Raw genomic sequence first — 12313 nt, 5'->3', positions numbered from 1 at the left:
TAACCCACTAGGGAAACTCAGCCCATGGCAACAGTTTAAAAGCAGCCCAATTTTGTGGAAAAAAACAACAACAGCCCTGCATCCAACACGAGCTGCAGAAGTCAGATTTGACTGATCACGGGTCGAGAGTAAGGAGTGATGACTGACAAGATGACTGACAGGAATAATGAAAAGATGATACAAAATTTAATACCTTGGAAAATGGCATTTAAGTCTTTTTAATACTTTTTAAGGGCCTTAATTTTCTCTAAATTGATTTATCAACTTTTAATACTTTTTAAGACACCGCGGACACCCTGTTTTTCCCAATTCCATTTTTTTCCACTTTAATTTTTCTGGATTCAGTTTTTTCCCATTTTAATTTTTCTGGACTCCTTTTTAATGGTTAAATTAAATTGTATTAATCAAAAAGCATGTCTAATTAATTAAAATCATGAAACAAACAATTTAACATCAATTTATTAAAAGTTTAACAACAATGTTTAGAGCCCTATGAAATGTTTTTTTTTTTCCAAACTTGATTTATTGTTACCAAATTCTGTGTTTTAGCATGTCTAATTATTTGAAAGCATAAAAACAAGTTTCATTTATTCTTACAATAGCCTTATGATTTTTTCCCCTCAGAAATTCTGTGTTGCGTATTTGCATTTTTCTGTTTATCAAATTAAGGCATAAAACATTAATTTAATTTATCTTTTAATTAATGAAAATTTAATTTTTTGGCAAATAAAGGGGATTTACTATTACAATTAAAACATTGAAGAAATATTGTATGATTACTCCTTAAAAATAAGGTTTTAATAATTTTATTAGTAGTAGTAGGGCTGCCACTAATGACTATTTTTATTTCGATTAATCTATCGACTAATTTGTCGATTAAACTAAACGATTAAATTTCCCACCAAAAAAATCTACAATTTGACTTAAGAATATTTTATTAAACCAAATGAAATCCAAATTGCTATGAAATCCTTTTTTTAAGCAAAAGTAGAGCACGTTAAATATCGCATGCGATTTATCGTGCAGCCCTACTTTATGGAGACTGATATTCATCTTAATGTTTTTGTTAAAAAAAAAAGTAAAGGCAACCTTAAAAAAAAAAACAGATTGAAACCCTACAGGACAGCAAATGATGTGAGAGACATGAATGACAATTGTGGTCTGCCTCCAAGTTCTACATAAACAGACACCAATTATACAGTCCTTTGGGAAGCTATATCAGGAAATGCTTTTTCAAAGTTGAGGAGAACAACTATAAAGACAAATAAACATCCCTAATGAAAAACTAATTAAAACTTAAATTCCTCAATCTTGAACAAAAGAGAAAGAAAATCTATATTCACACACAACTAAAAATAAGCCCTATAGTCAACAAGAAAGTTGGAGAAAACTCCACATGCTCCAAAATCCATGAGGGACTGTGACACTCATGACCTCTGTGGAATCGCGTCTCACAGACATCCAAACATTGTGAAGAGGGGAGAGTGGAAAATATTTGCAGGGGGAGAAAACAGAGGTGGGAAGTCTACAGTACTTTTAGACTTCCTTCAGGACCACACAAGAAAATTCAATTTAGCAGATTTGCCAGCTCTAAAAATGTGGTAAGTGAAAATGAAGTAATTTCAAACCCTAATGTTAATAATATCAATCTTGAATTCTGTTTTTACGGGACTGTTAAAATTTCAGAATACAATAACATCTTGAAAGAATAGTTTTTGCACTTTGACACACCTGCTCCCACGACACTTTTAACAGTATGAAAGCATCCTTGAAGTGTAAATGCAGCCAAAACCAGTTTATTATATTATATAGTAGCTTGTTTTACAATACGATTGTCACAATACCGAAATTTCAGAATTTCAATACAAATATCAGAATTTAATGATTCTTAAATTAGAGCAGTGAGTGGTTTTCCATTTTACATGCCCTATTTACATTTCCTTAGATTGTTTTTAACAAATACTTCAACATAATAATAGGCATTTTGTCCGAGTGCATTTGGCTACTCATGTGCAGCCACATTACAGCAAAGCACAAGAGATCTTCATAAGTTATGTGCCCATACACTATTTATATAGCTCTACAGTCAGTCAGACAGCACTTTTTGTGTTGTTGTTGTTGTTTTTTTTAGTATTGGCTTGGTACCAAACTATTTAGTTATTTTGGCATTCCTATTTTACAGACTTTCAAGCATGTCAAAGCTGGTCATTTTAGGCAATATTTAGTCTAAATGCTCAACAAACTGGCGGGGTCTAGATTAACCAGGTAGACCAGGTTAGGTTAGTCCACCAAGCTGGCTAAAGCTGGGGACACACTACACGACTAGCTGAAACATTCTAAGACTGACCTCAACACACTTAACGATTGTTTCCATCGACTGGAACGGATTTTAGTCTTTGACAGTCAGGAAAGGAGCACAAACCTAATGACTGAGTCACTCCACTACACAACACACTTAACGACTGGCACGTCACGACTGGCCAAAATTCTGCCGAACCAAAAGAACAAAACAAAAAACAACATGCAAAAACCACAGCATCTACCCGCGCTCCCGCAGCCACTTCCACTCCACCAAAGACAACAGCTTGTAGTCTCTAGATAGGGCTATAGGCAAATTTTTTTCTTAACTTTTATTAGACTACAGATCGAAATAAAAGAATTCTTGATAATCTTTAAAAAGAGAGAATCAATGACAATTTAGGCTATAGCCTACTTTCTTCGACTGCAGAAAACAATTAAACTATTTAAATTTGAAGTGTTAACTTATGAATTAAAAGACAAGAAATAAAACACAACAAAAACAATCGAGATTTTTCTTGTAATCAAGAATTTTTTTTGTACAAATTACAAAATGAATGCTGAATGATGTTTAACAGTGAGCACATCTCCACTGCATAGCCACAAAATCATTGGTGTTAGTCGCAAATATTAAACATGTTTAAAAAAAATCTTTGTGAAAATGACTGGTTCTTGAATTCGAAGATTATAATCTTTAGACACCACACACTATGCGACTTTTTCTGCCGACTGCAAACAGCGACTGAGCCCAACTGGAACAGACTGTGTCCGACTGGACACGATCCATCCTCAAGACCAAATTCCATTCATAATCGGCCTGACAGTCGTGTAGTGTGTTCTCGGCTTAAACTGGTTGAGACCCAGCAACCACAAACAAACTGTACCTTGTTACAAATATCAACCTAACCACTTCAAGCTGTCATGACCAGATTGTTCCAATAGAGTGGCCTTTCTGTAAACATACCTATATATAGAGGAATAAGGGTGGAAAAAAACAGGCGATATTTATTTTTCCCTATTGCTTTGAATGCAGGTTTTGTGCTCCGTGTAGAAGAGCAAGAAGAGAAGAGCTTATTCAATTGTGTAGGAATTTGTGACGCTGTACTTGACTGGGAATTTTCTATTAGGAACAATCCTGAAATGTTGTCGTAGTGTCTTGACACAACATTCGCTCTCATGTTGGCATATGCTATAACTATTTTAGGGACAATTCTCCCATGACAGTAAATAATTAAATGTTTTTTTGTTTTTTGAATGACAACGCCAATCCAAGATAATGTGGTGTGTGAAACACCATACCCCAATTATCAACATGCTAATTAATAAACCTCTCATATAGCTGCTAATTTGCAGTCAATCTAACATGGCTTTCAATTTCAGCATGTTTAGTTATTTAAAAGTTAAGCTCCTTCTTATACAATTTGCAGAGACTGCAGGACTTGCAAAAACATTATTTGGACAAATAGCATGTCATTCTGTATAAAAATATGACATTGTGATTGTTAAACTGAATTACACTAAACTGAATTAGGCTACTTATTATGAATTATTTCTACTCGCATTGGAATATTATCTAATATTGCATAAATCCCAATTGGTATGAAATTCCACTGACAGTATTTTGAATAAATCTTTGTAATAAACCTGAATTCTTCAGTATTTTGCCCACAAAAGAAGAATGTCAGAGTATATTGATGACAGCGCTACAACTCATCAAGTTGATCCAATTTTGTTCAACTGCATAATGTTTTTTGATGTTTTTATACTCATGGATGTCTACCACACATAAAAGCTTATAAAACACAAACTCTTGATCAATTCAAAGAATACACAGTAAATAAGTTTTTGTGAATTCATAATATACAAGAATGCAGTGGTTTTAACCAATAAAGCACTTTGTAATGCGGTCACTCCATGAATCCGGGCATAGCGACACTTGCAGCTGTATTATAGGGTGGCATTGTTGCCCTCACAGAGGCTCTCAGATGCCCACTTCACGCTCATTCCCAGCCGTTTCACACAATTGCTCTTCATTCCAACTACCACTCATTGAAAATGATTTGTTCCCTTCCAAGCACCTCATATCTGGCCTAGGGCAGCATGATTGTCAGGACAGCCACTGACTCAACCGAAACCAGCCTAAAAACCAGACGTCTTTTTGATTCATGTGAAACTGAAGGTGTTGCTGTGGTGGTTGTTCATGACAGTTGGAACATTTAAGGTTAAAGGTGCACTTTTTGTGACTCTAATTTGTCCCAGTGATTTAGGACTATCTATCCATCAGCCTGGACGTTTATTTAGGAAATCCTGCTGCTTCACACCTAATCTGTTTATTTGGTTCCTTTTCATCCGTTTCTCTCAGTCTCATATCACGCACACTGACTCAGGCTCAATTATGTGCAGCTGCTTGTTTGGACATTTCATTTTTCCACTCATACTGATTATGTTTGGTCTGTCTGGTGAATTTGTACCATCACTCTGGACTGCACTGCTGACTCGTGCTCTGCCTGTCTGCAGTATGTATGCATACCGTGTTTGTTATATTGTTTGGTTTGTAAAATGCCTTGAGAACTGACTGAAAATGCTACATAAAGTAATCATACACACTTTAACAGCAAGACATGAATGGTCATTTAACATCAACACAGCTTTTTCTCAAGATTAATATGTCAGGAGTCTCGTGCGAGTAATCAATCTTAATCAAATTTCTCAAATGTAATATTTTCATCTTTATTTAAAAAAAAACAAACAATGAATGTACTTTTTTATTTATCATGTCACGGTGGGATCATGTCTATCTAGGAAAACACTGATAAAAACTGACTGATACCAATAGCATTTTCAATATTAATGCAGATATTATAAATCTGCTTTTAGAATTTATTTATTGCTTTTTTGGTTTGTTTGTTTTTCCAATATAAACCTCCAATTTATAACTGTACCTGTAAATTCAGGTGTCACAATCATGAATAGTAGAAATGATGGACAAATATTAGTTTTTGGATTCGGAAAAAATAATCATTACATAAAATATTATTGTCGACAACACCATCATGGTTGTTACTGTGAAGGTTTAACTATAATAAGCCTTCTTAACAGACATTGTTAATTTTTAACCATTTTATCCACGTTACACGTGCGCTTGAGCTCGCATATTCTGTTTACGGGACGATTTTATCATACAGATGTGAACACTAGATAAAGCACGTACCTTCTTGTCAAAAACTAAAGTTATGCTACAACTAAAATCAATGTCTGTTTTAAAACAAATTTAAAAAATGACATTTCTGAGCTGAACTCACCAGATTGCGGAGCGAGGACTCATCCATGCTTGAGTATCGCTTCTCTGACATCTTCTCAGACATTTTATTACCGGTGTGAATGGCTAGCTCATTCGAAACGAGTGTAAAATACTGTTAAATTAACCGTCACATACACATAATAGAGAGGCTCACGTTGACTACATTAAAGAGTAGGTCTCGGTCCGGTTAACTCGGGAAGATGCTCTCTAATAGAAGAAGGAAGAAGAAAACACGTCTGTAGTGCAGCCTAAAGAAAAAAGCCGTCAAATTAAAAGCTCTCCTTGTTAACGAACTGCAGCAGTTTGTTTCCACAAACTCCAACCGTTTCACGGTTCACAGCAGCGTCAGACAGTCAGACTACATGCCCTCGGAGTCACGAGCGGTGAGTGATTTGAGTTGAAGCCCCGCCCCTTACACACCGCCAGCCAATAACAAGCCGACAAATTCAAAACCTCACACGCTCAAATAAGAATGTTAATATCTGATTGGTCTAACAAACTAACACATTGTTATTTGTTTTTTTACAGTAAATAATCTGGTACTGCGATCTGCTAACAAATGAATTCACATTTACTTTCTCGTTTCACTTAATATCCTCCACGCCCTGTCTGTCTGCTCTGCTGACTAACCGACTTGTGCAAGACATGAAGTGAAACCACTCAACATGGCCTGCAGCATAATAGAGATAGGTAAAGGTAACTACATTTTAAGGCGAGACACTGCAGGTGAATAGGGAAACACTTTATGAAAAGCCAAAAAGCCCAAAATCTCAAAATTGACGGGTGCATGAAAAAACAGTGCTTTTGCCTGCAGTGTCTCCCCTTAAACCAACCAAACAGTCAGAAACTTCATCAAAATAATATTAAGTAGAATATAGGTAAACAGTTGATTTCAGTACAGGTTTTTCAAATTGTTATAGGGACTCTGGCACTCAAGAGATATGTATGAATGGCGATAATATTAGTTTACTTTTCTTGCACTTTTTTCTTAAAATGCATGTATATCCAGGCTGTTAGATACAGCATACTAAGCAAGAGCACTGCTTCTGTTCAAACATCACTTTTTTCTGGTGGACATACATTACAGACCAAGTAGTGTAGATGAGTGTACATATGAAGACAATGACAATATGCAGATTTGGATAAATGTAGCATTACATCCCTTGCTCACCAATAGATTTTCTGCAGTCAAAGGGTGCCGTAAGAATGAGAGTTCAAAGGCTGGAGAAAGCAATACTATGGACTCGTATTTTAGCTGCAAGCAACGGTTTGAAGTTTAAAACGTCTTGATGGATTTGTTTCTTACATACATGTAGCTTTTCTTATCACAAGACATTAATTGATGGACTGGAGTGGTGTGGATTACTTGTGCTTTGCAGTGTGATATTTTTAACAGCTGTTTGGACTCTCATTCTGACGGCACCCATTCACTGCAGAGGATCCATTGGTGAGCAAGTGATCTAATGCTACATTTCTCCTAATCTGTTCCCATGAAGAAACAAATATTTTTTCCCCTTTAAAATGTATTTATTACCCTTTTAATTAAGAAATCTGTAAGATTTCATTAAACATGCAGCTTCTACTCTTATTAACCATAAACACTGATTTCTAGTCGTGTCCTCTTATGGAAGGCCAAACAAAGTAGTTTCACACGGCGGGCTAGAGTGAGCAGAGGCCGGCGGGCCTGAGTGAGCGGCGGAGGGCGGGCTTGAGAACGGTGCGGCCCGTGGATTCGACGAAGGAGCGGCCGGCGGGCTTGCGGCAACCACATGTGATTGCCGCAACATTATTTTGTGTATTTGGTGTAATGAAATGTGTTTATGCGGTTTAAGGTTTCAACACACCCTTTAACGTAAACTACGCCAGAGCGCGTACACACCTCACGCACCGGATGCCGTGCGCGCGCCCAAAAAGAGTTGGACATAGTGGTGTATTAGAGGTAAAAAATTATATAAATACTGTTTGGTTTCTTGCACAAACCGATCGTTTCGTGTCTTAGGACATCAATGTGTCGTCACGAGCCGCAGGGTTTAATTTGGATTTGTCTGTGCATGTTTTTTTTACTCTCATAGATCTTGTTACCGTTGCCATGCATTATACGACTGATAGACTGCAACGGTTAAAGTTAAAAATCATAATTTGTGTTCTACTGAAGAAACAAAGTCACCTACATCTTGGATGCCGTGGGGGTAAGCAGATAAACATCAAATTTTCATTTTTGGGTGAACTATCCCTTTAAGCTGTTGCCACACAGATCTAATATAAACATGCGATTTCTTTCCCAGCTGTTTACCTTCACAGACATAACCGACTGTTTTTGTTACTTGTGTGTTTTTAACGTAAACTTGTGTGTGAATGAGAACTTAGTTTAGTACTCACATGCTGTGACAGCCGCTTTCTGTATGTGTGCACTCAGAAAACCGTATATCAGTCGTTTAAACTAATATGGTTTAAAACGCACTATTTCAGCGCGATAAACATGATAATCAGAACCAAAACAGATGTTTTTTAGCAGGTACGAGCTGTAATGGAGCAGCTCTATTCTGAAAAAGGGGGCGGGGAGCAGCAGTTAATTTGCATTTAAAGAGACAGGCACGAAAAACAGCGTGTTACTGCTTCCACTCAAAATAGGCATTTTCAAAATGAATAATAAATGATCTGTGGAGTATTTTGAGCTGAAACTTCACATACACATTCTGGGGACACTTGAGACTTATATTACATATTGTAAAAAGGGGCATAATATAAAATATGCTTTAAAATAAAATCTTACTTTTGCATAAATAAATTTTGGGATAAATACTGCTTGACTGCATTACAAGTTGTTTTATGTGTATTATAAATGTACCCTTTTTTGAGTCATATGGAGTATTACAGGTCTCCAGAAAAATTCAAGAGAAATCCATAGCAAAAATTCAGTCACTACAGTATCTTTGCATTTTTTGCAAACTTTCTTCAGGTGAATTACTTAAGCAAATTGTCAATGTGATCATTTTGTGGAATTAACTAAAATAATGATTTATAATGATATGAAGTCCTGGACTGCGTCTTGATTAAGAGAAACCAACAATTTCAGATCTTCTGTGCATTGCTGAAACAAAAGCTGAGCTTCAAATGTTGGATACTCTTGAAAACAGAAAGACTCCAATGTCTGTGATGAGCCAGCGTTGTTGTCTGTGGGCTGCACTGAATGCGTCTTCAGCAGATCTTTTGCCACTTTCATAGCACACAGCACAATCACAGATGGCATATACTTGTTAAATGTGTAGTCAGCCAAACTCAGTTCACAGACTTTGCATGCCAACCATTTCCACTTCTTCTCAGGCTCCTTCCATACATTTCTATCCTGTGTAGTGACCATCTTATCCATGGCTCCATCAGTCTGATATCCAGTAGTGCGACTGGTGAAATAGTCCAGAAAGAAAGCAAGGGTAGGTGCAGCCAGTCTGAAATTGAGTCTGAGAAGGATCAGGCATTCGAGATTGCACAGCTGCTCTCTGGAAAAAGAATTGCAGCAAAGCGACAGAAGCTGTGTGATGCGAGGCGAATACACTTCAACCTGGAAAACACAAAAATCACAACTTACTCAGATTTACATATTGGTCTATTTTCATAATAAATTGTTAACTTATTAACTTCTACTTTAAAAGAATAGTTAAGTGCAAACTGAATGTAATGTTTTCAGCCACTCAACTGCATGTTAATTGCAATTAAATAAACAAAGACACTCAAAGTTATCCAATCTATAACTGATGCTACTTTGGAGACCATATAGAAGAAACATTTGTTTTCATAGGTTTATCATACAGCTTCTTGAAATCTGCTTTCCCTTGTGAAAAAGAAGTACACTTTAGTAGAGTTTAAGAATAAAATCAACTAATAAAATTAAATATGTATTACTGTTTAATATTTACAATAATAAATCGATTGTTGGCTATTAAAATGCAAAAATGTACAGACATAAATTAGTTGAGCTTAAGAGTGTTTAGCTCACTTAAGTAGTGCAACTTTGTCATTTCATAATTACTTCTATTGCCTTTGAAATATGGTTAAAGTGCACTACTGAAATTTAATGTCAATTGTATGTCATGTATTTAAAGATATCATATGACACAATTTCATGTTTTTCTTGGAGTTTTTGTGTTTGGAGTGTTACAAGCTGTTTGTGCATAGATAAGATCCGTAAAGTTGCAAAGATTCAAGTCTCAAAACCAAAGAGCTTCATTCAAACATGCCCCCACAAATCTACGTCACTGTGTGGGAAGATTTGCATAACACCGCCAAAATGTTTACGCAAAGAAAGAAGGCGTAACTTTTTTTCTTGCTGTAGTAGCCTTGTTGCTGGCGCTGCTATGTCGTGGAGACGCTGTGTGTTTCCAAATATGGCAAGGGGCTTAACATTTCCGTCACACGCTTGAGGCATTCGGCCAATCACAATGCACTGGATAGCTGGCCAATCAGAGCACACCTCGCTTTTCAGAACGATGAGCTTTGTAAAAATCTACGTGTTTCAGAAAGGCGGGGCCGAGAGGAGAAACAATAATGTACGGTATGTGGAAAATTATGTTTTTTCAACCTTAAACAGCGTAAACATATTGCATTACACCAAATACACCAAATAATGTTCTTTTTAGCAACATCATATGACCCCTTTAAATATATTCGTAATTACAGATTTGTTATAAAGTTGTAATTTAATACATTTAGCAAATACATTACAAATACATTTAAAATGGCATTTAAGTGTGTTAAGAAACAGTAATGAATGGGTCTCTCTAAATATAACGGCCTTTTATTTCATTAATATTATGTTATCTGCAAGTATAGATTTTTAAAAATATATTTTTAATAAAGGGTCTATCTAACTGCAGCTGCATTACAAACCGTAAGTAAATGATTTCATAATGCTTTGTCTGGAAATGGCTGTTTTATTTTGATTATTTTGTCCGAACACACATGCAATGAGGGGGCGTTGAAACTGTTTGCTATGTAATGACGTTAGCCAATCATAACAGTGGCCATTTACTGAGAAGCCTTAAAGGACACGCCCCTTAAAACAGGTCATTTTTAGACAAGAGGGTTGTCATTTTTATACATAATTATTTGTTTTTTGCAAAAAAACACTTACTAATGCACTAAACTAATGCACTTTATTAACATTATAAGTAAACCTCAAGGAACATATTAAAATAATTTTTAAAAATCCATGTAATGACCCCTTTAAGATACACTACAAGTGCACCATATTCATATTTATTTTAGAACTACAGTAACATCTTCTGATTTCTCTCAACATGGGGACATGAGAGCTGTAATATAGTAAAAACAGAAATATTGTGAAATATTATTACAATTCAAAATAAGTGTTTTCTATATAAATATAATGTAAAATGTAATTTATTCCTGTGCTGCAAAGCTGAAATTTCATCATCACTCGAGTTTCCAGTGTCAGTAAAACAGGTCATTTTTAGACAAGAGGGTTGTCATTTTTATACATAATTATTTGTTTTTTGCAAAAAAACACTTACTAATGCACTAAACTAATGCACTTTATTAACATTATAAGTAAACCTCAAGGAACATATTAAAATAATTTTTAAAAATCCATGTAATGACCCCTTTAAGATACACTACAAGTGCACCTTCAGTATTGCCAGAAATAATTCTTAACTCTGTGCTATTTTTTATAACTACAATGAAAGTGATAAGTAAACAATCGCTGCACCTGTTTTGTGGCGATCAGCAGAGATGTCACTCCCAGTAATTGGAAACAGTCTGCAGCTACTGAGGTTGTGATCAGGAAACGGTCCATGATATTAACAGCCAAGCAGCATGATTCGAAAGACAGTTTGAGCTGTTTGTGTACCGCTATGAGCCAGCTGACCAGTTTACTGCGAGCCTCTGCTGTAATCTGTAAGGAAATTAAATATTCATGTAAAAATTATTGAAAAAAATCTACAATAATAGGGGCTAGTTGTCACAAAAATACAAATTTCACTCATATGTATACACCAAACCAATATATAGTGTCAGGTGATCCTTCAGAAATCATTCTAATAAGCTGATTTGCTGCTCAAGAAACATTTCTGATTATCAGTGTGCAGCTTCATATTTATGTGGAAACTGCACATTGAGTTTTTCAGGATTCTTTGATGAATATAAAGTTCAAACGAACAGCATTTATTTGAAACAGAATTTTTTTGTAGCATTATAGATGTACTTACTGTCACTTTTAATCAATTCCTTACTGAATAGAAGCATTCGTTTCTTTTAATAATACAAATAATATTGAAGGTGTGATTTCTGACCTGCGGTTGTCGCGCGAGGCAGTTCTGCGCTAGAAACTGCAGTTCATTGTGTCTCTGGATGATGAAGCAGCTCTCTTCATAGTCACACTCCTGCAGGTCTGAGGTCAGTCTGACGCTTGAAGCCGCTGCTGGAGAAGTGTGAAGATCTTCCTCAAAGCCAGAGTCACTCAGTGCAGACATCTCTGAAGAAACAAACTCCTTTCCCTTTAACTGCCGCACATGAGATGCTCTACTGCTGGAATGGATGTTGTACTGAAAGATTTCCGCTGTAGCGTGCAGTGTCTCAGTCGAATGCGGTGTTGTCAGGTGAAATGGTGCTTGTAAACGGGGTCTTTCCCGGGTGTTTTAGCGCGTACTGTAGGGCGCTTCACAGCCCGCGTACACGCGTTACCATGACAACAGTCCC

General features: G+C 36.1%; 2 protein-coding genes across 5 annotated transcripts in view; both read right to left on the bottom strand.

Annotated features, from left to right (window-relative positions):
• The window catches only part of LOC107739992 (smoothelin-like), a 74500-nt gene extending 68510 nt beyond the window's left edge, over nt 1–5990 (bottom strand). For all 4 annotated transcript variants that reach the window (XM_016552261.1, XM_016552263.1, XM_016552262.1 and 1 more), the window contains exon 1: nt 5601–5990. In XM_016552261.1, coding sequence (XP_016407747.1) covers nt 5601–5663 — 63 coding nt within the window. In that variant the 5' untranslated portion in view covers nt 5664–5990. The remainder of the gene's footprint in view (nt 1–5600) is intronic.
• Nucleotides 5991–8618: 2628 nt separating this feature from the next.
• Nucleotides 8619–12087, bottom strand: ccno (cyclin O). Its single transcript, XM_016552288.1, has 3 exons — nt 11908–12087; nt 11325–11510; nt 8619–9158 (listed from the first exon to the last, which is right to left on the bottom strand). The coding sequence occupies exons 1-3, from the start codon at nt 12085–12087 to the stop codon at nt 8619–8621; spliced, it is 906 nt and encodes a 301-aa protein (XP_016407774.1).
• Between the last annotated feature and the right edge of the window lie 226 nt (nt 12088–12313).

Source organism: Sinocyclocheilus rhinocerous, unplaced genomic scaffold, assembly GCF_001515625.1.
Source record: "Sinocyclocheilus rhinocerous isolate Xijiao unplaced genomic scaffold, SAMN03320098_v1.1 scaffold285, whole genome shotgun sequence".
NCBI lineage: Eukaryota > Metazoa > Chordata > Actinopteri > Cypriniformes > Cyprinidae > Sinocyclocheilus > Sinocyclocheilus rhinocerous.
The sequence above is the reverse complement of the archived record's forward strand: the minus strand, read 5'-3'. Positions and strand labels throughout refer to the sequence as shown.

What these genes read in the sequence shown, in the direction of transcription:
- ccno (XM_016552288.1), bottom strand. Translation starts at nt 12,087, where the DNA reads ATGTCTGCACTGAGTGACTCTGGCTTTGAGGAAGATCTTCACACTTCT. An exon ending in GCCTCGCGCGACAACCGCAG is followed by an intron (nt 11,511 to 11,907) that starts GTCAGAAATCAC and finishes ATTTCCTTACAG; the next exon opens with ATTACAGCAGAGGCTCGCAG. An exon ending in TGCTGATCGCCACAAAACAG is followed by an intron (nt 9,159 to 11,324) that starts GTGCAGCGATTG and finishes TGTGTTTTCCAG; the next exon opens with GTTGAAGTGTATTCGCCTCG.